This window comes from Pseudonaja textilis, chromosome 6, assembly GCF_049901715.1.
Source record: "Pseudonaja textilis isolate UNSWEBS1 chromosome 6, rPseTex1.2, whole genome shotgun sequence".
NCBI lineage: Eukaryota > Metazoa > Chordata > Lepidosauria > Squamata > Elapidae > Pseudonaja > Pseudonaja textilis.
Window position 1 is genome coordinate 27,604,593 of NC_141995.1, and position 27,372 is coordinate 27,631,964.

Consider the following 27,372-nt stretch of genomic DNA (forward strand, 5'->3'; position numbering starts at 1 on the left):
TCTCTCCATTTCTATAGAACTCCTTGTTAACTTTTTAAGCAGTTGGGAGAACTCATAGTTAGAAGCAATCTCCTTTTGTTTTTTTCTTCCACCCTTATTAAATTCTTGGCAGACAGCCTAGACTTCCTTCTCTGGAGCTTCTGAGGCTTGGCTTTCCTAAAGGGGAAGGGTTGTTTTAAGATTTTGACACTGCTGTTGGGACGAAATACTTTCCTGGACAGTCAGCACTTTGAATAAATAATTGAATAATGAAGCAAAGCTTTTAGTGACAGGGAACCAAGATGAGTGCAATGTGTTGAGGTAATTCCCCGTTAGGAGAATGAGTACCTACAGAGAGACGTATTGAGAGTAGTGTTTAAATAATACACACACAGCACACAGATACGCTGTACAGTAAATATAAGTTTTTACTGTCAATAAAGATTTAAGCAAAGTTCAAACAAACACTAGTCATTCACAGGTTAAATCAGTCAGTTTTTATCAGTCAGGGATAATCCAATAACAAAGTCCACTGTCAAAAACAGTTCAGTATCAGACTTACATCAAATCCAAGAATAGCAGTCAATTAGAAAAAACGGCAATACTCTCCAACAGAAGGAAAACATAAACTCACATTCTCTTCTGAGACTAAGACTAAGACAACCCTGGTTTCTGGCTCCATCTTATGGCTGTTTGAAAAAACCACACCCAACTACAGTTTTTACATTTTCTTAAAGATACAGTATTAAAATGTTTATCCTGGTTTATATATTTTCAACCCAAATAGCTGTTAGGTGACTTACATTCCTAACATTCTCCCCTTTTGGGTAAGACAATATACACAACCTTACATTCTAAGTCCATAATCCTCACAGCAAGCCTTATGCTTTATGGAGCCTTGGGACTTTGTAAAATGATCTGCTATATTGTTTTCTGACATACAGTATTCCAGCTTAATCATCTTACTTTGCACACATTGTCTCACATTTAAATATCTTAAATCTGTGTGTTTTGTTCTTGTTTTAACAGCAATATTTGAAGCCATCTGTATTGCTGATTGATTATCTTCATAAACAATAGACTCTGTTACATTAATTCCCATATCAATTAATAATTGCTTATACAAAACTAAATCTGTACATAGAAAAGACAAACATGAGAATTCAGCCTCCATTGTTGACAAACTTTGATGTTTCTGTCTAATAGATCTCCATCCAATCAATACTTTCCCCAATAATACTACAATACCCGATGTAGATTTTCGTGTATTTATGTCTGTAGCAAAACTTGCATCAGCATATTCAGTTAAATCCAGTTCATCTTTAGGCTCCAAATACAATGCATAATGCATTGTTGTTTCAGATATCTGAACACACGTTTAGCAGCTTGCCAGTGCCTTTCAGTTGACTCAGTGTTAAATCTCGCTAATTGATTAACACTGTATGCAATATTTGGCCTTGACCAATTACAGAGATAAGATAAACTACCAATCAAGGACTGAAAAATGTTCCTATCAAAAACAGGACTTTGAACATCACTATGGTTAAACTCCTGGCTCACTGGTGTTTTAGCCAGCTTACAAAGTTACAATTTGTAACTCTGTTTTGCAGGTATTTTTAATGTAATGATTGGTATTTAGGACAGCTTTTTGCAAGCTAAGGAGCTTTTTGTATTTTTATATAGGTAATCCTTTACTTAAAACAGTTCATTTAGTGACCATTCAAAGTTACAATGGCACTGACAAAAGTGACTTATAACCATTTTTCACACTTATGACCATTGCAGCATCCCCACTGTCATGAGAGGCCAGGCAAGGAGAACACTCCTTGACATGAGTGACGTTGAGTTGGCCATGCCCACCCAGTCACATGCCCACCAAGCCACACCCACCAACTAAGCCACACCCATAGAACCGGATGTTAAAAAAGCTGAATCCTATCCCTGATCCCTTCCCCAATGCTTCTGGAGGACAGCATCATCTTCAGTCCCTGATGTGCTTCCCTGTCGGCCAGTCTCAGTTCCAACTCCTCCACTTCCTTCTCCTCCAAACTGGCCTCTGATAGGGCCATAAAAGATAATAGGAAAGGATAATAGTAATGCAGCCCTATTACATGGGTAAATATTCTTAGGCATAAGACAGTGCTGTGGGAATTAGATGTTTAGCAGAATTATGACATAGATGGAAAACTGCCTTTGTGTCTATTGTTTTGGTATGCAATGCCCTCTAGCAGCATCCTGATTGGGGGAATTGAAACAGTTTACATCCAAGATGTGAAGGATCTGTTATATTTTCTCACCCCCAAAAGCAAAGAAGCTTTTTGTATTTTTGTATAGGTAATCCTTGACTTACAACAGTTCAAAATTACAATGGCACTGACAAAAGTGACTTATGACTTTTTCACACTTACAACCATTGCACCATTCCCATGGTCACGAGAGGCCAAGTGAGGAAAAGCTCCCCTCAACATGAGTGATGTCGAGTTGGCCACACCCACCCAGTCACATGATCACCAAGCCATGGCCACCAAGCCACACCCTCAGAACCAGTTGTTAAAAAAATTGAATCCTGACCCTGATATAAGACCAGCTGACTTAATTCCATTAACTCTTATCCACCACTAATTTACTTTGATAATTATTAGTTGAGATTCTTGTAGAGAGCATATGTTTGTGATAAATCTTTAAACCATCTGGACTTCTGATTTTCCTGTGCTTGACAGGGGACTATGGATCTAGTATAATGTCAATGAATCACTATTTGGGTTATACATTCAATTCAGTCTGATTTGAAAATTCAAATTAATTTCAAATATGTTATTGTTTTTATTGTTCAAATCTGTTTTCTGATGTAATAGTTTAGTTTAGTTTAAATTAGTTTAGCTGAATTTTGTTTTTCAAATCAAAGTCACAAAAGTATTTCTGTATCAAACAAATCTAGTGATGCTTCATGATAATCAAAAAGGGAAAATTGAACAGAATCTATATCACTAAGACTTCTTAGAAATTGGCCCTACTACTATTGAATCCTGTTTGAAGTCTGCTTCTGGAAAGATAAATAGAATTGTTAGCAGAATCCAATGTTTCATTTGCAAAACAATTATTCTGTAGCCCTCATAAATAAGTCTTCATAGTTAATCCAGTGTTTAGTTTATTGTCTGACTTTCAATTATTAGAAATGGAGGATCTGTTTTGAATATTTTACTTATTTGGCTCCATCTCTATTGTCCTTAAGAAATATTTCTTCTTTTTCCCTGAACTTATCAAATAATGTATGTAAAGTGGTCATACAATTAGTTTGTGGTTTTTATTTTGGAGTCACTAGGAGCTTGTTTTTGTCCCTTGTTCTTTTCAGTGTTATAATCTAATCTTTTTATTTTGTGTTTAATTTGATTTAGCATAGATCTATTATATTTTATCTCAAAAACTTTTATTTGGGAAAAAAGACTGTAAAAACTACAATAAATAAATGATTGTATAAAAATCCTATAGTAAGTTAAATCATGCATGTTGTTATAAAGAATAAAATCAGAATGTTTTAGATTTAATTACAAATGAAAATGTTAAAAATTTATTGTCCTATTGTTTCTTTTTTTATTCATATCCATTTCATGTATTCATAACCATGCTTATACTTGTTATCTGATACTTGCTTGACAAAAAATAAAATAAAAGAATAAAATAGATAGGCCTAATGAATCCTTTATAACTTTATTTCTAACATTATTTTATATAGCAATAGTGACAGTCAGAGCACAATGACAAGCTTAACAATAAACAAACAATATTGGGTCTGTCCACCCAGAAATTTCTGCCTGCTTGATAAAGGGACACAGTAGACAATAAGAGATTAACATTAAAGGACATAAAGAAAATACACTTGGTCATCTATACTCAATCTACAGAAGTCCTTTTGTGCAGATTTGCATTCATCTCACAAGGATTTGCTTTGAAAATATAGTGCTTCTTTTATTTATCTGAAGTTCAAGAATAAAACACAACAAAAATATTATCCTTCAACTCCCTCACTTCCATTCTCTGGCTCAAGTTCTTTGCATACTTAATACACCTGAAATTTGCATTTCTGATGTCAGGCATGAAGAGGTGAGCGGAAAGTATTGAAATGCTGAGCTTTATTCTAATTGCCCTTCAAACATGCAAAGCTATCTCGGTCTTTCCCTCCTGAGGGGAAAACTTCACATAAAAGACCGTTAACTTTCACGATTTGAAGTTCATCCCCTTTATTTGGATCTAAAGACATTACATGTTTCTGAGAAAGACCTCAACCTGACGTTAGCAGCAGGCTGCTAAAGCTATGTCTATATTTCACCACCAGCTGTCCTTTTCAGTGCAATAGGAAGAAAGAAAAAAAGAATGGAAAATATTCCGCAGCAATTCACATTCACAAAGAATAAGAGGATGATATTGGCAGCTCCAACAGGGGTTCAAAAGAGAGAGCAAATAATTCAATAATATTCAAACAATGGGAAGAATATTCTTTTATGAAGGCCATATATTTGGTGACTGAGATTGCAGTGCTAACGTTAAAGAAATACTATTTCACAGTAAGGGAATGTAGCATCAAAAAAGGAAATACAGTTCTATTGGAATTAGTCCTTCCTTTCTCCTTTAGTCCTGTTATTGTCATAGCTCAGCCAGTGAAACTAGCTTTTCTGGACAATAGGAACAAAAAGGAAATTGAATATATTTTTTCTGTATATACAGAGTTTTGTGTTCGCAAAATGCTCTACTCAAAAACAACAACAACTAAGGAATGTCATAGTCATTGAATCTTTAAATGTTTAAAGACACCTGGATAACATTGGCTTATATCAGAACAGTAAGCAATGTGAGCTCTCATATGTAATCTGAAAGGAAAACACTAGAAAAAATATTAGATTTTGACTAAGTTTTTTTTCTAAGAGAAAAGGTGCCTACGGAATATGGCAAAACATTTTTATTTTATTGCTAACAAAAACTACATGCACACGTCCATTCCAAGCACACCTATAAAGACACTTCACATTGCTTTTAATGTGCATTAAATATAGTAATGAAATGCTTAAAAGCTAGTCTAAATCAAAATACCTAGCTACATTTTTTATTGAAAATAAGTGTTTTAAACATTTGTTTGTTGTACTACTTAAGTGCATACATGTGACTTTGAAGAGTAGAGTTTATATTTATAGAGAAAGCAACAGCAACAAAAGCATATTAATGAAAGGATTGTGGTTTTTTTTAGTATTACTAGCTTATCTACTAACCACATTTGTTGTGCAAATTAAAAACTATATTAAAATATTAATTCTATAGTAAAAGAAACTAGTATCCAGATAAATTCTTTGTTCTTTAATTTATAGTGCTGAGCACTCTTGCACTTCTAATCCTTCTTTCTTCAGAAATCAATGGTCAGAAATCAGTTCTACTACAGAAATATTGCAATTGAAATTCTCATTTGGTAATTAAGTTAGACAGTTGCAAAATTACTTTTGGATTTCTTAGTAATATTTAGTTTGAGATAGTAATGTAGGTGTCCCTTGGATTTTTAAATCTTATTCTCATCCTCTCTTTCTCTCTCTCTCCTTCACTCTCTCCCTCCCTCACTCTCCGTCTCCCTCTCTTTCTGTCTCTTTCCCTCTCCCATACACTGCACTTAGACTCAATTCTCCCTTCAATAAATTAACATATTTCCAAAAATAAAATAGAGCTCACAGTTTAACAATATTTTTCTAAAATTCTATACTCTATTTGCTTATCCAAGGACTTAAGACAATAGTGAGTATAAATTCTGTATACCCTTAAAAATAAATTAGTTTCTTTTCTTTCCTTTTTAAAAATAATATTTATTGAGTGTTACACATTTAAAACCCACACAAATACAAAACAGCACAAATATAAAAACAACACAAATGCAATCTTCGCAGTATTATGACATCAACTGTTACAATTTCTTCTGAATATGTATGTATGTATGTATGTATGTATATACATATATATATATATATATATATATATATATATATATATATATATATATATATATATATATATATTCTTAAGTTTTCGCAGGTACTTACATGTATGGTATTCAGTTTTGCTCGGGTATTTTCCCACGTTATTGTAGTTGTGCTTTTAAAGTTGTAGCAACGTTTCGGCAGAATCTCATCTGCCATCATCAGGCTTTTGTATTTTGTTCATCTGTGAATCAGACTTTTACAGTGGTTTCAGATTTAAATTTGGGACAGCCTATTGCTGTGCCAGAATGGTTTTTTCTTCATCCTAATTGGTTGGGAGTTTTGGTCTGTGTTTATTGGTCTTGGAGTTTGCTGCGTTCTGCTTGATTGGTGTTTCTAATATCTTCTGTCTGTTTTGTGGCTCTTTTTGTATATTGATTGGCTGGCAACATTGTGTTCCTTTACTGGAGGCCTTTAGTGCAGCTTGGCTCCGGGTAAATGGACGGCTATTATTTGTTAGGAAGCTAGGTTTCATCTGGGTGCCTGGTTGGGGTGTGTTTGAGCTGGAGGTATCGGGGGGGATCTGTTTGTGCCCAGGTGCTTGCCTGGCTAGTGGTGTGGAGATTTTTTTTGTTTGTGAGTGCAGGCTTCCAAATGATTGACAGTCTGGTGGAATCATCTCTTCTATTCATGCTTTCAGGTCTTTTTTCAATCTCTATGGCTTCTCTGATAATTCTGTGGCTGGGGTTTTCTATAGTGGCTAGGGTTTTGGTGCCATTGAAGTCGATGCTATGACCTGTGGCTTCCATGTGTTGGACTAGTGAGGAAGTGTGTTCCAGCTTTTTGACTGCATTTTTGTGTTCATCCAGGCGGGTACTTATTCTTCTATTGGTCTGTCCAATGTATGTGGCCGGGCATGATGCACAGGGGACTTCGTATATGCCTTGGTTTTCCAGGTCAATTTTATCTTTGGGGTTTCTAAGGATGGCTGCTATTTTTCTGTCTGTTTTGAAGGCAGTCTTGATGTGATGTCTGTGTAGTATCTTACTGATTTTATCTGTAGTACCTCTTATGTAGGGCAGGACAGCTGTTCCATAGGTCTGTTCATCTTCTGGATCTCTGAGACATAATGGAGATATATATTTTTTCATGACTTGCAGCTCATGAAAACCAGGATGCTTCAATAGCGGCCTTCAGCTCTTCTGCATTGTTCGGTCTCATGTCTCTCATCTTTCTCTTGGCAATGCCCCTAGGATTCTCTGTGGGGTTCAGGTCAGGCAAGTTTGCTGGCCAATCAAGCACAGTAATCCCATGGTCACTGAACCAGGTTTGGGTGCTTTGGGCAGTGTGCCAAGTCCTGCTGGAAAATGAAGTCAGCATCCCCATAAAGCTCGTCTGCAGAAGGAAGCATGAAGTGCTCCAAAATCTCCTGGTAGACGGCTGCGTTGACCCTGGACTTAATGAAGCACAGTGGACCAATACCAGCAGATGACATGGCTCACCAAATCAACACAGACTGTGGAAACTTCACACTGGATTTCAAGCATCTTGCAGTGTGTGCCTCTCCATTCTTCCTCCAGACTCTGGGTCCTTGGTTTCCAAATGAGATGAAAAAGTTGCTCTCATCAGAAAAGAGGACTTTGGACCAATGAGCAACAGATCAGTTCTGTTTTTCTGTAGCTCAGGTAAGACCCTTCTGATGTTCTTTGTTGTTCAGGAGTGTCTTGACAAGAGGAATATGACATTTGAAGCCCATGTCCAGGATCCGTCTGTGTATGGTGGCTCTTGATGCACTGACTCCAGCCTCAGTCCACTCCTTGTAAAAGTCCCCAACACTTTTGAATGGCCTTTTCCTGACAATCCTCTCCTGGCTGCGGTCATCCCTGCTGCTTGTGCACCTTTTTCTTCCACACTTTTCCCTTCCACATAACTTTCTATTAATGTGTTTTGATACAGCACTTCGGGAACATCTAACTTCTTTTGAGGCTGTCCCTCCTTATGGAGGGTGTCAATGATGGTTTTCTGCACAACTGTCAGGTCAGCAGTTTTTCCCATGATTGTGATTCCTACTGAACCAGACTGAGAGACCATTTAAAGGCTCAGGAACCCTTTGCAGGTGTTATGGCTTAATTAGCTGATTAGAGTGGGACACTTTGAGCCTAGAATATTGAATCTTTTCACAATATTCTAATTTTCTGAGATTGTGGATTTGGGGTTTTCATGAGCTGTAAGCTATAATCATCTCAATTATGACACATAAGCTTGAACTATCTTGCTTTGCATGTAACGAGTCTATCTCATATATTACGTTCACCTTTTAAGCTGCATTACTGAAATAAATGAACTTTTGCACGATATTCTAATTTTTCGCGTTTCACCTGTATATATAATTTTTCATTCCTCATATCCAACCAATTGTACCATTTTTCCCAGACCATATAATATTCCTTCTCTTCCCTCTCTTGCAATTCTAACATGAGTTTAACCATTTCTGTGCAGTCCACGATTTTCTTTATAATCATATTATCTGTGGGAATGCTATCTAATTTCCAGCTCTGAGCATAGGTTATTCTTGCTGCTATTATAATGTATTCAATTTCTTTCTTGAATACTCCACTAATTATCCCTAACAAAACACTTCAGGCTTAGGTTCTCTTTGATAGCTAGGAATTTCTTGCAACCATGCTCTAATTTTGTTCCAGTATTCTTTTGCTTTGGGGCAGGACCACCACATATGAAAGAAGGTACCTTGATATTTTTGCATTTTCACCATTCAGGGTTATTATTTGGATATATTTTAGCCAAACTTGCTGGTGCTAGATGCAAATGATAAAACATTTTGTAAAGGTTTTCTTTATATGTGTCAGCCATTGTTAGCTTATAGTTTTTGGTCCACAATTTTTCCCATTCTTCTAATTGTATATTATAACTGAAATTTCTTGCCCAGGCTATCATTGTTCCTTTGACTGTTTCCTCTTCCCTATCAAATTTACATAAGTAATTATACATTTTAGTTATGAATTTTTCTTCTGGCCCTATTTTTTTTTATCAATTTGTTGTGGTGCTCTGTCTATACCAAATTCTTCTATGTCTTTTTCGTATCTTGTTTGCAATTGCAAATAGGGCCACGAATCTATCATTATTCCCTCTTCTCAAAACTCTTGGTTCGTCTTCAATCTTCCTTGGTTATCTAGCAGTTGGTTATACTCTATCATTTTAATTTTATCTAATGTATTTGAATAGATCATGGCTTCCATTATTGAAAGCCAGCCCAGAGTTTTAATATAGTGTTTTGTTTTGTTTTTCTCCCCAAATCTGCAATAACATGTCTCTAACTAAGTGATTTTGGAAATGTGAATATGATTTGTTCTTTTTTCCCCACAGGACAGTGTGCCACCCTATTTGTAGGTCATGCCCTTCCAATGTTAATATTTTCTGATTGTTCAAGGATATCCATTCTTTAATCCATGCTAGTGCTGCTGCATGGTAATATAATTCCCAATCGGGTAGTCCGAAGCCACCTCTACTTCTGTTATCCTGCAATAGTTTTAGCTTTATTCTGGTTTTTTTCCTGGCACGCATGAATTTGGTTATTACCTTGTTCAATTCTCAAAAAAAGCTTTAATTAAGTTTTACAGGAATCATCTGGAATAAATACAACCATCTTGGTAGCAGGCTCATTTTAACTGAAGCAATTTTTCCTACTAATGATAGTCGTAATTTTCCCCACATTTCCAAATCTTTCTTTGTCTGATTCATTAATTTGTAATTTGTAATTTGCAGTTCTGTTTTCCTTTATAACTCTCTTTTCTGGAAGTCTGTAAGGCTTTTAGCTAATATCTTGGTTTTATTTTTTTATTAATTTTAAGACCTGCCCCCTTACTGAATTCTTCTACTTCTTTTAATAATATTGTCCCTGACTCAATCAGCTTTTCTATAAAGAATACTAAATTACAACACCTGTGTTTTATTTATTTTTTTCTAATTTTAATTCCCATAATTTCTTTATTATTTTTAAACTGCACTAATAAAATTTGTATTGCAAGGATAAAGATTAAAGGTGACAATATCAGACATTCCTGCCTCACTTCTTTGGTTATATTAAATCATTCAGTAAAAATCATTTACTATCACATTAGCTTTCTGCATGGAGTAGATTGCTGCCATCATCCTTTTGAAATTTGGTCCAAATTTCATCTCTTTTATTTGTTGTTTAAAGAAGTCCCAGTTTAGATTATCGAATGCTTTTTGTGCATCCAAGAAAATCAACACTGTTTTTCTGGATGCACTTCATAATGCTCCAATACATTTGTTACTATCTGTCATGCCCCTGGTCGAGACTGACTCTGATGAAGAGGAGGAACAGCCAACAGGGAGTGGAACTGTGGCTCCAGAGGTGGTGGAGGAGGCTGCGGAAGGGCAGACTCTGGCTAAGCAGTCAGAGGAGGTCCCAGGCCCATCCCTTATCCATCCTAGGGCATGCAGGGAGGAAAGGATAAGACTAAAACATGATCTACTTGGGAGGAGAGGGCCATGATCCTCTTCATGGGTTGCAGGTGGGAAATTTGCATAAGAGTTTGGACCTGCATGCTAACAGATGCTGGAGAAAAAATTAGTGTTTTATTTCTAAAGAAGGTTTATCTTGGTTGGTGTTCTTCCAATGGACTGTCCTTGGTTATCTTCCTGAACTTGGCAATTATCTATTCCGGTCTGCTGAGGAACTTTATTCAATGCGGCTTGTTTTTTGTTTTTGCTTCGTTATTGGCTCTTTGAATGTGAACTGTTTCTTGCCTTTGAAATGTTATTTTGAAAATAGTTATTTTGAAAATAGTTTACTCCTCCACTGTGAATAATTAAACAGTGAAGCCAAGCTGAAGGCATTAAAGGACTTTTAGTTACGTTTTGGATTTTGTAATATTTCTGATATACTCTGGTCATCACACTATCCTAATATTATTTCTGATTTGCCTTTTGGGTAAAAAAAAACATTTTGGTCCATATGAATTATTTTGCTTAATAGTTTTTTCATTCTTTCTGCCATTATTGTCATAAATATTTTATAGTTGTCATCTAACAATGAGATTGGTCTATAATTTTGAATGTGTAGGTGATCAGTGCCTTCTTTCGGTATTAAAGTAATGTAAGCTTCCTCCCCCTGATTTCAGCAACTTTGCTTTCAGCAATACTTCATTGTACTGTATATTTCTAACATCAGAGGTTCCATTGTTTCAAACATAGTCTGTAAAACTCCCCTGGGATTTCATCCGGTTCTGGGGTTTTATTGCTCTTCTGCCTATAAATTGCTTTTTCAATTCTGTCTGTTATTTCCCTATCCAACATTTCTCTGCTATCTTCTGTAATTGGTGGTAGGCCTTTCTCTTTGAGGTATTGTTCTATCTTCCCCCTCTCTATATTATCCTGCCTGTATAATTTCTCAAAATAGTTTTGTATAATGTCTTTCTTTTCTTCCATCTGATATTTGAGGTTTCCATTATCATCCTGTAATTGTTGTATTATTTCTTTTCCCTTTCCTTTTTTGGTTTATATGCCAACCACCTTCCTGGCTTATTTGCCTCCTCAAAAAAGTTTTGTCATATCAGTTGTTGTTGTTTTTTGTGTATTCTTCCTGTATCAATAAATTTAGTTTGTGTTTAACTAGATCTCTTTCCCTTTTGATTTTATCATTTTGTTGTTCTTTATGTAATGCATTTTTGTTGTTTTTAAGTCTTCCTGTAGTATGTTTTGTTTTTTCCATTTTTCCTTGTTTCTTGGGGCTATGTATGCTATAGTTATACCACATAGGTATGCTTTAGCAGTGTCCCATAGATTTTGCAGGGTTGTATATTGGTTTTATTTTCTTTGAGAAAGAGTTCCATTTCTTTTTTTAACAGTTGAATATATATATATTTTCTTTCAGGATCTGTACGTCTAATATCCATCTTCTGTTTTTCTGTTTTTGGCCTTTCCAAATTATTTTTAAAGGGTTATGGTCTGCCCAAGTATTGGTCATTATTTCTATAGATTCTAATTTGTTTTATATATTTTTTTATTTATCCAGATCATATTGATCCTGGACCATGATTTATGGGGGTTGGAGTAAAATGTATATTTGTTTTCTTTTGGGTTTAATTCTCTCCAACTATCCCTCAAATTTAGTTCATGGGACATCTCGAAAAAATGATTTTGGTAATGTTTTCCTCCTGTTCTTATTTTTTTTATTACTTATATAATCTTTATTAATATATCAGCCACAGCATTAAAATCTCCTTATAGACAAATATTTTCCTGTCCTTTTTAATTATTTTTTAATGTACCTTGTTATATAACTTCTTTTGGTTATCACTTGGTGCATAGATTATTACTAATAATATTTGTTTTTGTTGAATTTTAATTTTTATCATTAGTATTCTTCCATTGTCATCAGAATAGATTAATTTTGTATTTATTTTTTCTTTAATATATATATAGCTATCCCTTTTTTCTGGTCAGCCAGTGAAACAAATAGTTTCCCTAGTTTTGCTTGTTCTAAATACTTTCTATGTTGTTTCTTAATATTTTTGGGGGGAGATGCATTATATCCGCCTTTTATTTATATAGGTTTGTAAAAATTTGTTTTGTTTTTATTGGAGAGTTTAATCCATTTATATTCATAGATATTAGTTTTATCTCTTCTTCCATTTTATAGTTTGTACGGTTGCCTCTGTCTTCTATTTATCCTGTTTTCTCTCTGCGCTTTTGTCCCTTTTCTCTAATCTCTTCTCTTTCACCCTGTTCTATTTCCTCTTTACTTCTCTCTTATTGTTCTGACTTTTTTTTCCTTGGATTGCTGCTCTCTTGGCTTCTGCTTTATGGGTTTTCTTTGCCATTGAGTTCTTCTGGCTTCTGCTTTATAGGTTTTCTTTGCCATTGAATTCTTCTACTACTATCATAAGTTGGTCATAGAAGTCCTGTGCCTTTCCTAGGTTGTTGATTCTTATTTTCTTATTTTCCTGCCAGGTTATTAGCATACCTTCCAGTATAAGACATCTAAATGTTATACTATGTTTTATCAGTTGTGTTGTTAGGAAACCATAATCTCTCCTCTGTTCTCTCACATGTCTGGGTATCTGTTTCAGTATCAGGATTTCTTTACCTGTATATGACATGGGTTCATCTCTTGTTGCTCTATAGATTTCATATCTTACTTTTTTCTTTGTAAATCTGATGTGGACTTCCCTTGGTAGCTTGTGGCATCAAGCGTAGTTTGTGTGCACCCTATATATCTTGTCTATTTTGTTTTGGATTTCTTTTTTTTTTTTGAAACAAATTTTATTAATTTTAACAAGAAACAAACAAGACAAAACATCATTAAACACTAAAAAAAAAACCACTTTCCATCATAGATCTTTACAAAGCAGGTAACTGATTATTTTATATCACATTTTCTAATTTATCTCATTTTTACATTATCTGCTCATCTTGATATCCTATCCCAATTTCTCCTTTTCCTTCTATTGTCCAGATTATATTTCTTACTAATCAAAATTTTTGCCTTTTAAAAAAAAACAATAGACAAAACATACATAACATAGAACATAAAAAACCTCATTTCTGAAAGCTGCTTAATCCATTTGGTTTTGGATTTCTTGACTCTTCCTTTGCATAGCTTCTGCTAACAGTAATGACATTATTGTTCTCAAATCTTCTTTGTTTTCCGTTATATTTTGAAAACGTAGGTAGAAGGCCGATTGTTCCATTTCCAGATGGATAATGAATTCTTCCAAACCTTTATTTATTACCATCAATTTCTGGTCTACTGATTCCAATTTCTTTTCTGTCTGTTTCATTCTGTTTTCCACCATTTTTATTTTTTGTTCATTTTTTAAGATTGCCTGCTGGATTGTACCTATTCTGTTATCCAATTTATGTATGTCACCTTTCATTTGCCCCATATCATTCTTCATTTCTTCATAGTTTTTAGTCATTGATTCTTGCATTTTTGCCATCATCCTTGTATTGTCAAAAGGGTCATCTGCACTATCTGCATATTTGAGCACTGCTTGATTTTTCTGCACTAAGCATACTTTCTATAGATCTCTTGCTTGATGGTAATGCTGATGTCAAAGAGGGGTTTGAGGGTGTTTTATTTCCAGTTCATAGAAAGGTTGTTGTAGTTTCATCTTTAGTTATATATATATATATATATATATATCCTGTTGTTTGAGATCATAGGATCACAGCTACCAGCTCAAGTCCCCCGACAACTAAGACTAACCTAAACACAGCCAACCCCCCACCTAAACAGAACACACCCCCAGCCAATCAGAACACAGCCAACCCCCCAGCCAATCAGAACACTGCCAACCCCCCAACCAATCAGAACACAGCCAAACCCCCTACCAATGAGAACACCCCCCAACCCAATCAGAACACAGCCAAGCCCCCACCCAGTCAAACTGCACTCCCACTGACAGTTAAAAGAAAAAACAGCTGCAAGCTCACATTACTCCAAGAAGCACAAAGCCAAAGACACATGCCTGAAGATGACGAATGAGATTTTGTCAAAATGTCGCCAAAATACCTCCAATTTTATGCGGGAGAAAAGCCGAATAACCAAAGATCCACATACAAATACCCACGAAAACCTGAGAAAGCACACAAACACACACACACACACACACACACACACACAGATAGATAGATCTTTGGTTATTCGGGCTTTCTCCCACGTAAAATTGGAAGTATCTAGGCAATGTTTCGATGAAGTCTCATTCATCATCTTCAGGCTTGTGTCTTCGACTCTGTGCTTCTCAGAGTAATGGGAGCTTCGCAGCTGCTTCTTCCTTTTAACTGCTAGTGGGGGTGTGACTTGATTGTATCTGTACGTCTAATGTTTTTCTGTTTTTGGCCTTTCCAAATTATTTTTAAAGGTTTTATCTAGGATCATATTGATCCTGGACCATGATTTATAGGGGTTGGAGTAAAATGTATATTTGTTTTCTTTTGCGGGTTTAATTCTCTCCAACTATCCCTCAAATTTAGTTCATGGGACATCTCGAAAAAATGATTTTGGTAATGTTTTCCTCCTGTTCTTATTTTTTTTATTACTTATATAATCTTTATTAATATATCAGCCACAGCATTAAAAAATCTCCTTATAGACAAATATTTTCCTGTCCTTTTAATTATTTTTAATGTACCTTGTTATATAACTTCTTTTGGTTATCACTTGGTGCATAGATTATTACTAATAATATTTGTTTTTGTTGAATTTTAATTTTTATCATTAGTATTCTTCCATTGTCATCAGAATAGATTAATTTTGTATTTATTTTTCTTTAATATATATATAGCTATCCCTTTTTTTTCTGGTCAGCCAGTGAAACAAATAGTTTCCCTAGTTTTGCTTGTTCTAAATACTTTCTATGTTGTTTCTTAATATTTTTGGGGAGATGCATTATATCCGCCTTTATTTATATAGGTTTGTAAAAATTTGTTTTGTTTTTATTGGAGAGTTTAATCCATTTATATTCATAGATATTAGTTTTATCTCTTCTTCCATTTTATAGTTTGTACGGTTGCCTCTGTCTTCTATTTATCCTGTTTTCTCTCTGCGCTTTTGTCCCTTTTCTCTAATCTCTTCTCTTTCACCCTGTTCTATTTCCACTCTTTACTTCTCTCTTATTGTTCTGACTTTTTTTCCTTGGTTGCTGCTCTCTTGGCTTCTGCTTTATGGGTTTTCTTTGCCATTGAGTTCTTCTGGCTTCTGCTTTATAGGTTTTCTTTGCCATTGAATTCTTCTACTACTATCATAAGTTGGTCATAGAAGTCCTGTGCCCTTCCTGAGGTTGTTGATTCTTATTTTCTTATTTTCCTGCCAGGTTATTAGCATACCTTCCAGTAATAAGACATCTAAATGTTATACTATGTTTTATCAGTTGTGTTGTTAGGAAACCATAATCTCTCCTCTGTTCTCTCACATGTCTGGGTATCTGTTTCAGTATCAGGATTTCTTTACCTGTATATGACATGGGTTCATCTCTTGTTGCTCTATAGATTTCATATCTTACTTTTTTCTTTGTAAATCTGATGTGGACTTCCCTTGGTAGCTTGTGGCATCAAGCGTGGTTTGTGTGCACCTATATATCTTGTCTATTTTGTTTTGGATTTCTTTTTTTTTGAAACAAATTTTATTAATTTTAACAAGAAACAAACAAGACAAAACATCATTAAACACTAAAAAAAAAACCACTTTCCATCATAGATCTTTACAAAGCAGGTAACTGATTATTTTATATCACATTTTCTAATTTATCTCATTTTTACATTATCTGCTCATCTTGATATCCTATCCCAATTTCTCCTTTTCCTTCTATTGTCCAGATTATATTTCTTACTAATCAAAATTTTTGCCTTTTAAAAAAAAACAATAGACAAAACATACATAACATAGAACATAAAAAACCTCATTTCTGAAAGCTGCTTAATCCATTTGGTTTTGGATTTCTTGACTCTTCCTTTGCATAGCTTCTGCTAACAGTAATGACATTATTGTTCTCAAATCTTCTTCTTTGTTTTCCGTTATATTTTGAAAACGTAGGTAGAAGGCCGATTGTTCCATTTCCAGATGGATAATGAATTCTTCCAAACCTTTATTTATTACCATCAATTTCTGGTCTACTGATTCCAATTTCTTTTCTGTCTGTTTCATTCTGTTTTCCACCATTTTTATTTTTTTGTTCATTTTTAAGATTGCCTGCTGGATTGTACCTATTCTGTTATCCAATTTATGTATGTCACCTTTCATTTGCCCCATATCATTCTTCATTTCTTCATAGTTTTTAGTCATTGATTCTTGCATTTTTGCCATCATCCTTGTATTGTCAAAAGGGTCATCTGCACTATCTGCATATTTGAGCACTGCTTGATTTTTCTGCACTAAGCATACTTTCTATAGATCTCTTGCTTGATGGTAATGCTGATGTCAAAGAGGGGTTTGAGGGTGTTTTATTTCCAGTTCATAGAAAGGTTGTTGTAGTTTCATCTTTAGTTATATATATATATATATATCCTGTTGTTTGAGATCATAGGATCACAGCTACCAGCTCAAGTCCCCGACAACTAAGACTAACCTAAACACAGCCAAACCCCCACCTAAACAGAACACACCCCCAGCCAATCAGAACACAGCCAACCCCCCAGCCAATCAGAACACTGCCAACCCCCCAACCAATCAGAACACAGCCAAACCCCCTACCAATGAGAACCCCCCCAACCCAATCAGAACACAGCCAAGCCCCCACCCAGTCAAACCGCACTCCCACTGACAGTTAAAAGAAAAAACAGCTGCAAGCTCACATTACTCCAAGAAGCACAAAGCCAAAGACACATGCCTGAAGATGACGAATGAGATTTTGTCAAAATGTCGCCAAAATACCTCCAATTTTATGCGGGAGAAAAGCCGAATAACCAAAGATCCACATACAAATACCCACGAAAACCTGAGAAAGCACACAAACACACACACACACACACACACACACACAGATAGATAGATCTTTGGTTATTCGGGCTTTCTCCCACGTAAAATTGGAAGTATCTAGGCAATGTTTCGATGAAGTCTCATTCATCATCTTCAGGCTTGTGTCTTCGACTCTGTGCTTCTCAGAGTAATGGGAGCTTGCAGCTGCTTCTTCCTTTTAACTGCTAGTGGGGGTGTGACTTGATTGGGTGGGGGCTTCGCTGTGTTCTGATTGGGTGGGGGTGTGTTCTCATTGGTAGGGGGTTTGGCTGTGTTCAAAACATTGCCTAGATACTTCCAATTTTACGCGGGAGAAAACCCGAATAACCAAAGATCCACATACAAATACCTGCGAGAACCTCAGAAAATAAATATATATATGTTATGACTCCCCTTCAAAATTCAAACGAACAAAACAGAAAGCAGCTGTTTCACAATTAAATCAAACGGAAAGAAGTCATACAACATAACGGCTGGCAGAAATCACAGCATACATCTTTATTCTGTCTGGCAAACCAGTCCTGGCAATAAATCTTCAGCCTCAGAGCTCTTTGCTGTAACGTCCTCACTCAAATAGTCATTTTGTTCCTGGCGAAATGTACCAGCCCAGCTGTGTCCTTTTATACTCATTAAGGCCACGTGCTAATTTACTGACTTGCCCTTCTCATTCGCTCCAATCAATGTTTGTCCTGACGCCTCCCTTCAGATTGACGTTTCCTGGTTCTTCTAGTTCTGGCGTCAATCCACGATCTAACAGTCATCAGAGTCAAAACTCCCAGCAGGATCGATCCTTCCAGTCACAACACTATCCCTCATTGCAGGGCCCTTCCCCCAAGTCTGACGATCAACTTGACGATGTTTCGTTGACAACCACACCCTGTCACCCACAGCCAATGGAGCGTCGCTCGCCGCGCGAATGATCTGCGAAACGTTTATAATCTGCTTTCGCTCGTCCAATTATCTCAGATGGTCTACACATTGGAGACTTGGAAAAGAAATGGCGTTCTGCGACCAAGCCACCAACGGATCGTGCAAACGCAACCAGGACATTCCGAGCACCAAAGGGAGATGAAGGTTCAAGGTGATATAAAAACTTATCGCCTCCTCATGATCCCCAATGATCATACGCACTGGCTGGGTGGTGAAACGAATGGGCCCAGACTTAAGCTCACGCCCATCCACGGTTTCCACCTTAATGGGTGGATCCACAGCAACCAATGGGATCTCATAGTGCGTAGCAAAAGCTCGGTCCATAAAGCTGGTTGTAGCCCCTGAGTCCACCAACGCAACAGCGGGAATTCCCTCCTTCTGTGACTGTAAAAAAATTCGAGTGTCCAAAAGTAAATGCTGAGGAGGGCCAGGATTTGCTTCAGCAATTTGAGGTGGGGATATGAAACGTGCCCGTCCTAGGGTTTCCTTGAGGTCAGGTCTACCCTGTTTTCCCGACGAGCCAAGAGTGGTTTCAGGTACGGGTCTGCGGGTCCCTCTCCGTTTGCAGGAATTAACAAAATGTCCCAGACCCCCGCAATAAAGGCACAAGCCTTCCTGAAACCTTCTCGAACGTTCTCGCGCCGTTAAGCGAAGGCGGAGTGCTCCCAACTTCATCGGCTCCTCCGTCTTAACCGTAGCTTGTGAACGAAAAAGAGAAGGTGGTTCCACAATGGGCCATCTGCTTCCACGCTGTTGTAAACGGGCTTCAATCTGTAAGCACTGAACTATCAATTCATCCAAAGTTAAAGCCCGCTCTGCATGGACCAGCTCATCTTTGATGGCATCAGACAAGCCTTCCTGGAATGCAGCCATATGAGCCAGTTCATTCCAGTTAGAGTCTATACACAGCAAACAAAATTCTGCAACGTATTCCTGCAGGGAACGTTTCCCCTGATTAATGTCCCATAACCGTCTGTCCACAGTTTGACTTTTAATTGGGTTTTCAAACATAACCCTCATTTGTTGCAGAAAACCCTGAAAATTATCCAGTAAAGGGCTATCTTGAGTTAACAAGGGAGTAGCCCATTTGGCAGCCTGCCCAGACAAAAGACTAATAATAAATCCTATCTTAGCCCGGTCATTTGGAAAGTCTTCAGGCCTCAAGGACATAAATAATTGACACTGACCCATAAATGCCGGGAACCTGTCCATTTGCCCAGAAAATTTCTCCGGCATGGATACTGGGCTTTTCCTCACAGGAGGGGCAGGGGAAACAGCAGCAGGGCTTGGTAAGCTGGAAACATAATTCAGCAATTGTGTTACCTGATTCTGAAGCGTCACATTGCTTTGCAGTAGCTGATTAATTTGTTGTTGTTGCTGCTCTACCAAACGCTGCAGTTGATTTGAATCCATCTTGCTTTAAAGATGATTTGTTTGGGCCAGGAACAATAATGTTATGACTCCCCTTCAAAATTCAAACGAACAAAACAGAAAGCAGCCGTTTCACAATTAAATCAAACGGAAAGAAGTCTTACAAGATAACGGCTGGCAGAAACCACAGCATAAATCTTTACTCTGTCCGGCAAACCAGTCCTGGCAATAAATCTTCAGCCTCAGAGCTCTTTGCTGTAACGCCCTCACTCAAATAGTCATTTTGTTCCTGGCGAAATGTACCAGCCCAGCTGTGTCCTTTTATACTCATTAAGGCCATGTGCTAATTTACTGACTTGCCCTTCTCATTCGCTCCAATCAATGTTTGTCCTGATGCCTCCCTTCAGATTGACGTTTCCTGGTTCTTCTAGTTCTGGCGTCAATCCACGATCTAACAGTCATCAGAGTCAAAACTCCCAGCAGGATCGATCCTTCCAGTCACTATATATATATATAGTGGTTTGGTAGTCAGATGTAGTCAGATAACCAACCTACTCCAAGACCCCGCATACAAACCCCTAAAGACAGACCCCACCACCTACCTAGAAAAAACTACCAAATCCAAAATAAAAACCTCCCCCATCAGTGAAGAAATCCAGCAAAGAATCATACCCAGAGAAAAATCATCCAGATGCCCCAAGCTTTATGGTCTCCCCAAGATACACAAAGAAGGAACCCCACTCAGACCAATAGTCAGCTCCATAGGCTCACCTCTACAAAACCTGGCCAAATTTCTCACCAAACAACTACAACCCTATGCAGAATCCATCAACTCACATGTAAGAAACTCATTCCAGTTCATCGAAATCATAAAGAAACAAAACTTACAACCCAGCGACCTACTAGTAAGCTTCGATGTCATATCCTCTTCACCCAAATACCAATAAAAGAAGCCTTGACAGCCATCCAAAACAAATACAACCCCCCCAAGCACATCCTAGATCTGACCAATACTGCACATCCAATACATACTTCACCTACAATGGACAAAAATACAAACAAATAGAAGGAGCACCCATGGGATCACCCCTCTCACCTGTCATCGCAAACCTCTACATGGAACACTTTGAAACACAAGCTCTAGAAAAATACGTCCACAAACCCAAACTCTGGCTCAGATACGTAGATGACACCTTCATAATCTGGCCACATGGGAAAGAAAAACTAAACAAGTTCCTCACACACCTCAACAGCCTACACCCCAAGATACAATTCACCATGGAAACAGAAACCAACAATCAACTTCCCTTCCTAGATGTCTTGGTATACAAAAGATCCAATGGCTCCCTAGGACACACCATCTACCAAAAGAAAACACATACAAACCGCTATCTACATGCACTCTCACACCACCACCCAGCACAGATCAATTCCGTAGCCAAAACACTCATCTCCAGAACAAAATGCTTAGCCGATGAACAACACCAAAAAGCCGAACTACACACCCTCACCAACGTACTTACAGCCAATGGATTCCAAAGACACAAGATTACCCACCTAATCCAAAAAGAAACCCCAACCAAAATCCAAGACAGAGAACAAGAAAACGGCAAAGCCCTCCTCCCATATATAAAAGGCACTACAGACAGAATCAGCAAGATCCTCCAAAAACACAATATTAAAACAGCATTCTGCACAAACAGAAAAATATCCACCATCCTAAGAAACCCCAAAGACAGAGTCGAATTAGAAAACCAAGGAGTATTTCAGAAATAAAATAATTTTGTGATGCAGAAGTTTATAAGTTCACTTCCCAAAATGTACAAAGCCATTATAATGTTGAATGATTTTAATGATTTAAAGATTTAAGAAAACCTTAAAAGAAATTATGCCTAAGTTAAAGCATAGTCTAATTTCTATAAAGTGTAATTTAATCTTTGTGGTTTTGTTTTTTGTTTTGTTTTTGGTGTCTTAATGTTTGCCTATTTTTTTCTTCCTTTATATAGTTGTGGCGTAGCTTTACTGTAGCTATTGTTCTACTTCTTTTCTCAACTTCTCTGCTAGTCAAAGCAGAAGTGTGTTGTTTACAAGTAGATGCATAAACAGGCACCCTTAAAAATCAACAGAATGACTGGATCGAACCTTTGTAATAATAAAGATTTTTAATTGTTTGATTTACATATCTTTTAATCAGGGCTTTGACAGTTTCATTGCTCAGCTGACTAAGGGAGAAATAATGAAACAGCCTGGATTGATGAGCATGCTTACTTGAGTCATTTTAACTGATTTTAACTTTCAGAGACAACATTTCTCATTTAGTCTAAAATACAGACAGTAATCTGTCCATAGCAGTGGAACTATAGAGAATTTCTTGATGTATCCACCACAGACAAGGCATAGTAATTTTGTTTTTTTTCAGGGAGGCAGACCAGGTGCTAATTCAAACAAGATCACAAAGTCCTGTGAAACCTATGGAGCCTGAGAATGGATGCTGAATTTTTCCAGGACAACAAGTCAACCGAATCTGTCACTATCTTTAAGACTGCATTGGTTCAGATTTATTTACTGTGGATATCAGGAAGAACAGTTTTCCAGCAATATAAAATCAGCTTCATATTCATATTGCAGAGCTCTTGTTCCCATTTCCATCTAATGCACCGTGCAACCAGAAACCACATTTATACAAGACCACAAAATCATAGCATATAATTCTAAGGTTAAATATCTGAGCTCAGAGTTAATCATTCTTTACCAGTCAATGGAATGTGAAAAAAAAAGTAAAAGACAAATTTAATATCAAAAAGGCAGTTTCTTTCAGACATACATTATTTAGTATTTTGACCATTATAGCTTATTTGTTTATCAAATAGTTTTACATTCCTAAATATACTTCTTCATTTTTAAGGACATTCTCATTTTTATTATATCCATTTAACTTTCATCTTCAAGGTAAAAAAGACAAAATCTGGTCTTTGTTCTTTACTGAATTGTTCTTTTAATTCACATTTTCATTCTTTTAAATATCTCTGTTCATACTGATATGAATTCCTTGTGGTCAAAAAGAATACTGCCAGCTGATTATTATGTAAGATATTCTTGTTATGATGTCCTTGAGTTGGATTAATATGAATTAATTGTTTGATGTCATAATGCCATTTTTCCCAGGAAATCTGTTTGCCATAAGATTTTCATCAATTGTCCATTAAGCTCTTTAAAAAAATCTTTTTCCTAGTTTGATTTTTATTCCCAATCCCCCACTCTTTATCTCAGAAGACTTATTGTGTAATTATCACATTATAGTGTTGCATGTGCTACATTTAAATACTTCTTTGTTATTTATCCCATAAAATCAAGGATGATTGCCAATTATTTGTATTAGTCTTTAGCAAGTTATTCTGGGGAGGGTGGCTCTGGAAGATACTACTTTTCTAGATATTTATAGTGTGGATAATTTTAATAAAAGATGATTATCTAAAAGTAACTAACAAATAGAAAGAAGTTACACTGAACACAATTGAGTCAGCAATTGTCAACACAATTATTTTTCTTCCCATTTACAAAATTGCATGTAAAAAAAAGAAAGAAAGATAGTAAATTTGGACACAGCACTGCATTTTAGCAACAATAATATAGTTTTATACATTATTCTATTTACATATGAAAACTGCTACTTTTCTCCATTTACTTTTGAGTGAAAAACGTCTATGATATCATTACAATGCAACAATATATTTTAAAATTATATTTAGTTAGAGCAATTTTAACTTTTATTACAAATTGTTGGAAAAACAGTTATTAGTAAATCTAAGATATAAAAATTATTTCATCTACAATAATTTGTTTTACCAAATATACAGTATTTAGTAAAATATATATTCATATATATGAACAGCTTTGGGAAGTTATTACTTTCATAGTTAATGATGGTTAATATCCAAAGATAGGTATAAAATAAATTAGAATATAGTATCTGATGTTCTTGTTATTTTTACATATTTTCAGAACTAAAATTCTCTTGCAATGGGAAGTATATAACTTTGTGAAGTTACATGGATTTTGAATGTCTTCATTTATGTTATTTTTTTAAAATGAGATTTATTCCCAAAGCACAGCATGCAGAGCAATTATCAAATGATAATGGTAATTTGTTTTATTTTTTGTTTTGTAATTTTTTGTTACTAATGGTACATATAATTTAATGACTCTTTCAAGTTCAAGTAAGAATGCATTGTAATGGTCTTCTGTCATATTACAGTTAGAGAAGAGAAAGTACCAGTCAAGAGATGATAGGTCGGCATCTATGAGATCATAGTTGGCTTTTTTGAAATTGTATTTTGGAGATCCATCATTATGATCTTCTTTGTGAGGGCGTAAATTGAGACAAAAGTCAATCATACTGTGGTCACTGTTTGAAAAGCATTCTTGTATTTGTAAGCCATAAATTGAGTTTGAGCTGTTGCAGAAGATGAGGTCGAGGCAGTTGTTGAGTCTAGTGTTGTTTGTTACTAATTGATCCAGTCCCAGTGTGGTAACAGCATTGTATAGGGTTGCATGTATGGGTTCGGGTGTACATTCATTTAGGGTCCAGTTTATAAGAGGTAGATTGAGGTTACCAAAGAAAATGAGAGGGTGTGGACAAGCCCACGTCAGCAGTGAAGCTAGTTTATTTGCATGAACTATGTTATAATCTGGGGCTCTGTGGCATAGTAAGAAGCAGATAGTGATATTTAAGGACAGTTCACAAATGATGGCCTCTGGAAGAGCAAGCTCCTGTGTAATTAGAATCTTTCTTAGATTTAGGGATTTTTTATAGAAGATAGCAACTCCACCTCCTCTACGGATTTCGCGATCTGACCGATAAATGTGATATTCTCTGACTGTGGTAATGGAGTCTGGAAAAGATGCATTCAACCATGTCTCACAGACAAATATAATTTTGAATGTAGCTGTGCTTAGTAAGATGAGGAATTCATGCATCTTGTTTGTGAGGCTTCTTGTGTTGAGTAGTTTGCATTTAGATATGTGGTAGTGGATCTGGAGGAAGTAATGGGTGTGCATGCCTAATGTTGGATGTTGGGATGTTGGTTATTGGGATGTAAGTTGAAAGTCTTGCTTTTGATACATTCTGTGCAGTAGTCAATGTATAGGTTAGTATTTCCTTGTTCTTGTGGTCTTTTGAGTTCAGAGTGTAGTTCATGGGACTGTACATGTTGCTGTAAGGTCAGGACAAGAATGGAGATTCTTATGGTTGATGTTGTTCTTGGCAAGTGAGTTTATTGTGTAAATGAATTTTCATTTGCTTAATTCATTTTTGCAAACAACCCTGCAGAAGCGTGGGACCAATGAGCCATCATTTTTTTTTTGAACTGTGAGCCGATGTGGGAAATGTCTAGTATTTTATCAGAGGAGATGCTTGATAGCCACTGATGATGTTGCAGACATTTGTGATGTCATCATTATAATTGTTGTCTTCTAGACCAAATAAGATGGCATTGGGACATTTCCATTCATGTTAGATGGCTTCTTTGATGAGGATTGGGATATCATTTTTTGTAGAATTTGTGGTTTTTTGTGGATTGGGTTGTGGTTGCTGTTGTTGGGTAAAGATGTGGTTTGTAGCTATTGGATGTTCATTTTTTTGTGTTGTGTCTTTTTTTTTTCAAGGTTAGTTAATCTTGTTTTTATAGTGTCCAGGGATTCTACTATGGTGTCAAGGGATGATATTCATGTTTCTATGGTATCAACTCTTTTGAACAGGGCAATATATTTGTCCAGTTTGGGTCTACATGGTGGACAGAAATATGGAAACGCATGGTTGGATTATTCTAGGAATTGAGACATTTGCTTGGGTAATCCCAAGCAGCCATGGTGAGCATAGTTGTCACATAGGGAACATTTGATGAAATTTTCATTCTCCTTTAAAGTTTCTTTACATGTAAGACATGTGCAGGACTCTTATGGTTCATTGGTGGGGATTTCTTTTGTTTGGGCTTGTGGTTTGGCATTGGATTTTTTTTCCTGGCATGGTGGGTTGTTGAGATGGTTCACTGATTAAATTGCTCAATCAAACAAGATAAATAACAATATTGCACCAATCAATTAATTACAATAATCATCCTGGTCAAGTAATTTCACCAATTAACAATTATCCTAAACAATTACACTAATCACTAATCACACTGGTCAATTATTTACACTAATAATTAATTTTGCTAATCAATTAAATTATAGATTGGTAATCACATTATTTGCACTAGACACTCAAGTCACAATAATCAATCAAACAATCAATCAATTGATAAATTATTTTAGAGAAATTATTAGAGAAATTATTTTATAGACATCATTATCTAATCATTGATATATGTCTTGAGGTAATAAAGTTATAAGTTTTGAGGTAATGAAGTAATCAGTGTTATAAGTATTAAGGTAATGAAGTAGTAAGTCAGCAAGTAAAGGGTTATTGCTTTGCTGGTTGTTGCTAACCGATCTAATTGGTGAGAAAGATTTATTGCTTTGCTGGCTGCTGTTATCTGATCCACTTCTATAGCTGACAGGAAATCTCTGCTCAGGGAGTCTCTGCCCAGGGAATCTTGGTGAGGTAGAGGTTTAAGGCATGTGGTTTCTTTTTGTTTGAATGGCTTCAAAGTGATTGATTTTTGGTGAGGTAGAGGTTGTTGAGGTAGAGGTTGTTGGAGATAAGTAGTAAAAGGAGTTATGCTTGGCTTATTCTTAAAGTTTTAAACTAAAAGTTTAAAATAAAGAGCCCCCTTCTAGCTCAGAAATGTGTTCTTCATCTACTTTCAGCTCAGAATCGTGTTTGCAGCCTGCTCTCAGCCCTCTTCCAGCTCAGAATCATACTGTTCTCAGTCTCTCAGACTCCACTGATTTCTCTCAAATTACAGTGTCCCTGTCAGCTCTTTGCTATTGGATCCTCTCCAGACTCCCTTGCTCTCTGCTGATCTCAGCTGATCTCAGCCTCTTTCAGAGGTCTTACTTGGAGTTCTCTGCTATTAGTTAGGAGCTCTCTGCTACTCTCTTATCTCTCTCGCTCTCTGCTGATCATAGTATATCTCTTGGAGCTCGAAATTGTGTTCCTCAGTCTCCTCCCAGTATCAGCTAGCATGATTGGATATTTATTATTTATTTTTGAGGCTCAGAATTCGATCTCCCTCTTGGGTCCTGGTAAGCTATAGTCTCAGGCTCTACAGTATCTCTTTTGTTTATTAGTTGGCTATTGACTTGGTCTCGTTAGGATTCTTTTCCAGTCTCCACTGGAATCTCCAGGCCAGCTATCCACTATCAGTACCTGTCGATGCTTCTTGCCACGGTTCCACTGACCCCATATCCCACTCCTACCTTGGTAGTTAGTAGATGATTGAAAAACTATCTAAGAGTAATTCATGAAAGCTGCTGTTGGTGGCCATCTTCCCAGGAGAAGAAGTTGGAGCAAGAAATGCCATAACATTTATCAATGTTGCATGCCAATGCTGACTCTGATATATGAACATGTAAATGACCTGAAAGCTTTAATAATGAAAATCAAGGAGTGCAGAGAAGAAATGGCAGTAAGAATGAATACAAAGTAGACTAAACTAATTAGAATAAGGGTCTCCAACCCCTGGTCCATGGATCAGTCCA

At 36.3% G+C, this 27,372-nt stretch overlaps 1 protein-coding gene across 1 annotated transcript; it reads right to left on the reverse strand.

Annotated features, from left to right (window-relative positions):
- Positions 1-23,826: 23,826 nt before the first annotated feature.
- On the reverse strand, positions 23,827-27,077 carry LOC148125430 (uncharacterized). Its single transcript, XM_087936741.1, has 2 exons — positions 27,041-27,077; positions 23,827-24,623 (listed from the first exon to the last, which is right to left on the reverse strand). Exons 1-2 carry the CDS (start codon positions 27,075-27,077, stop codon positions 23,827-23,829), a joined length of 834 nt encoding a protein of 277 aa, XP_087792867.1.
- Positions 27,078-27,372: the final 295 nt, after the last annotated feature.

Bases quoted from the DNA above. Each gene is read 5' to 3' on its own strand.
- LOC148125430 (XM_087936741.1), bottom strand. From the start codon at position 27,077: ATGGGGTCAGTGGAACCGTGGCAAGAAGCATCGACAG. The intron at 24,624-27,040 runs GTACTGATAGTG...CATCTTTTCCAG, and splicing joins GTGGCAAGAAGCATCGACAG to ACTCCATTACCACAGTCAGA.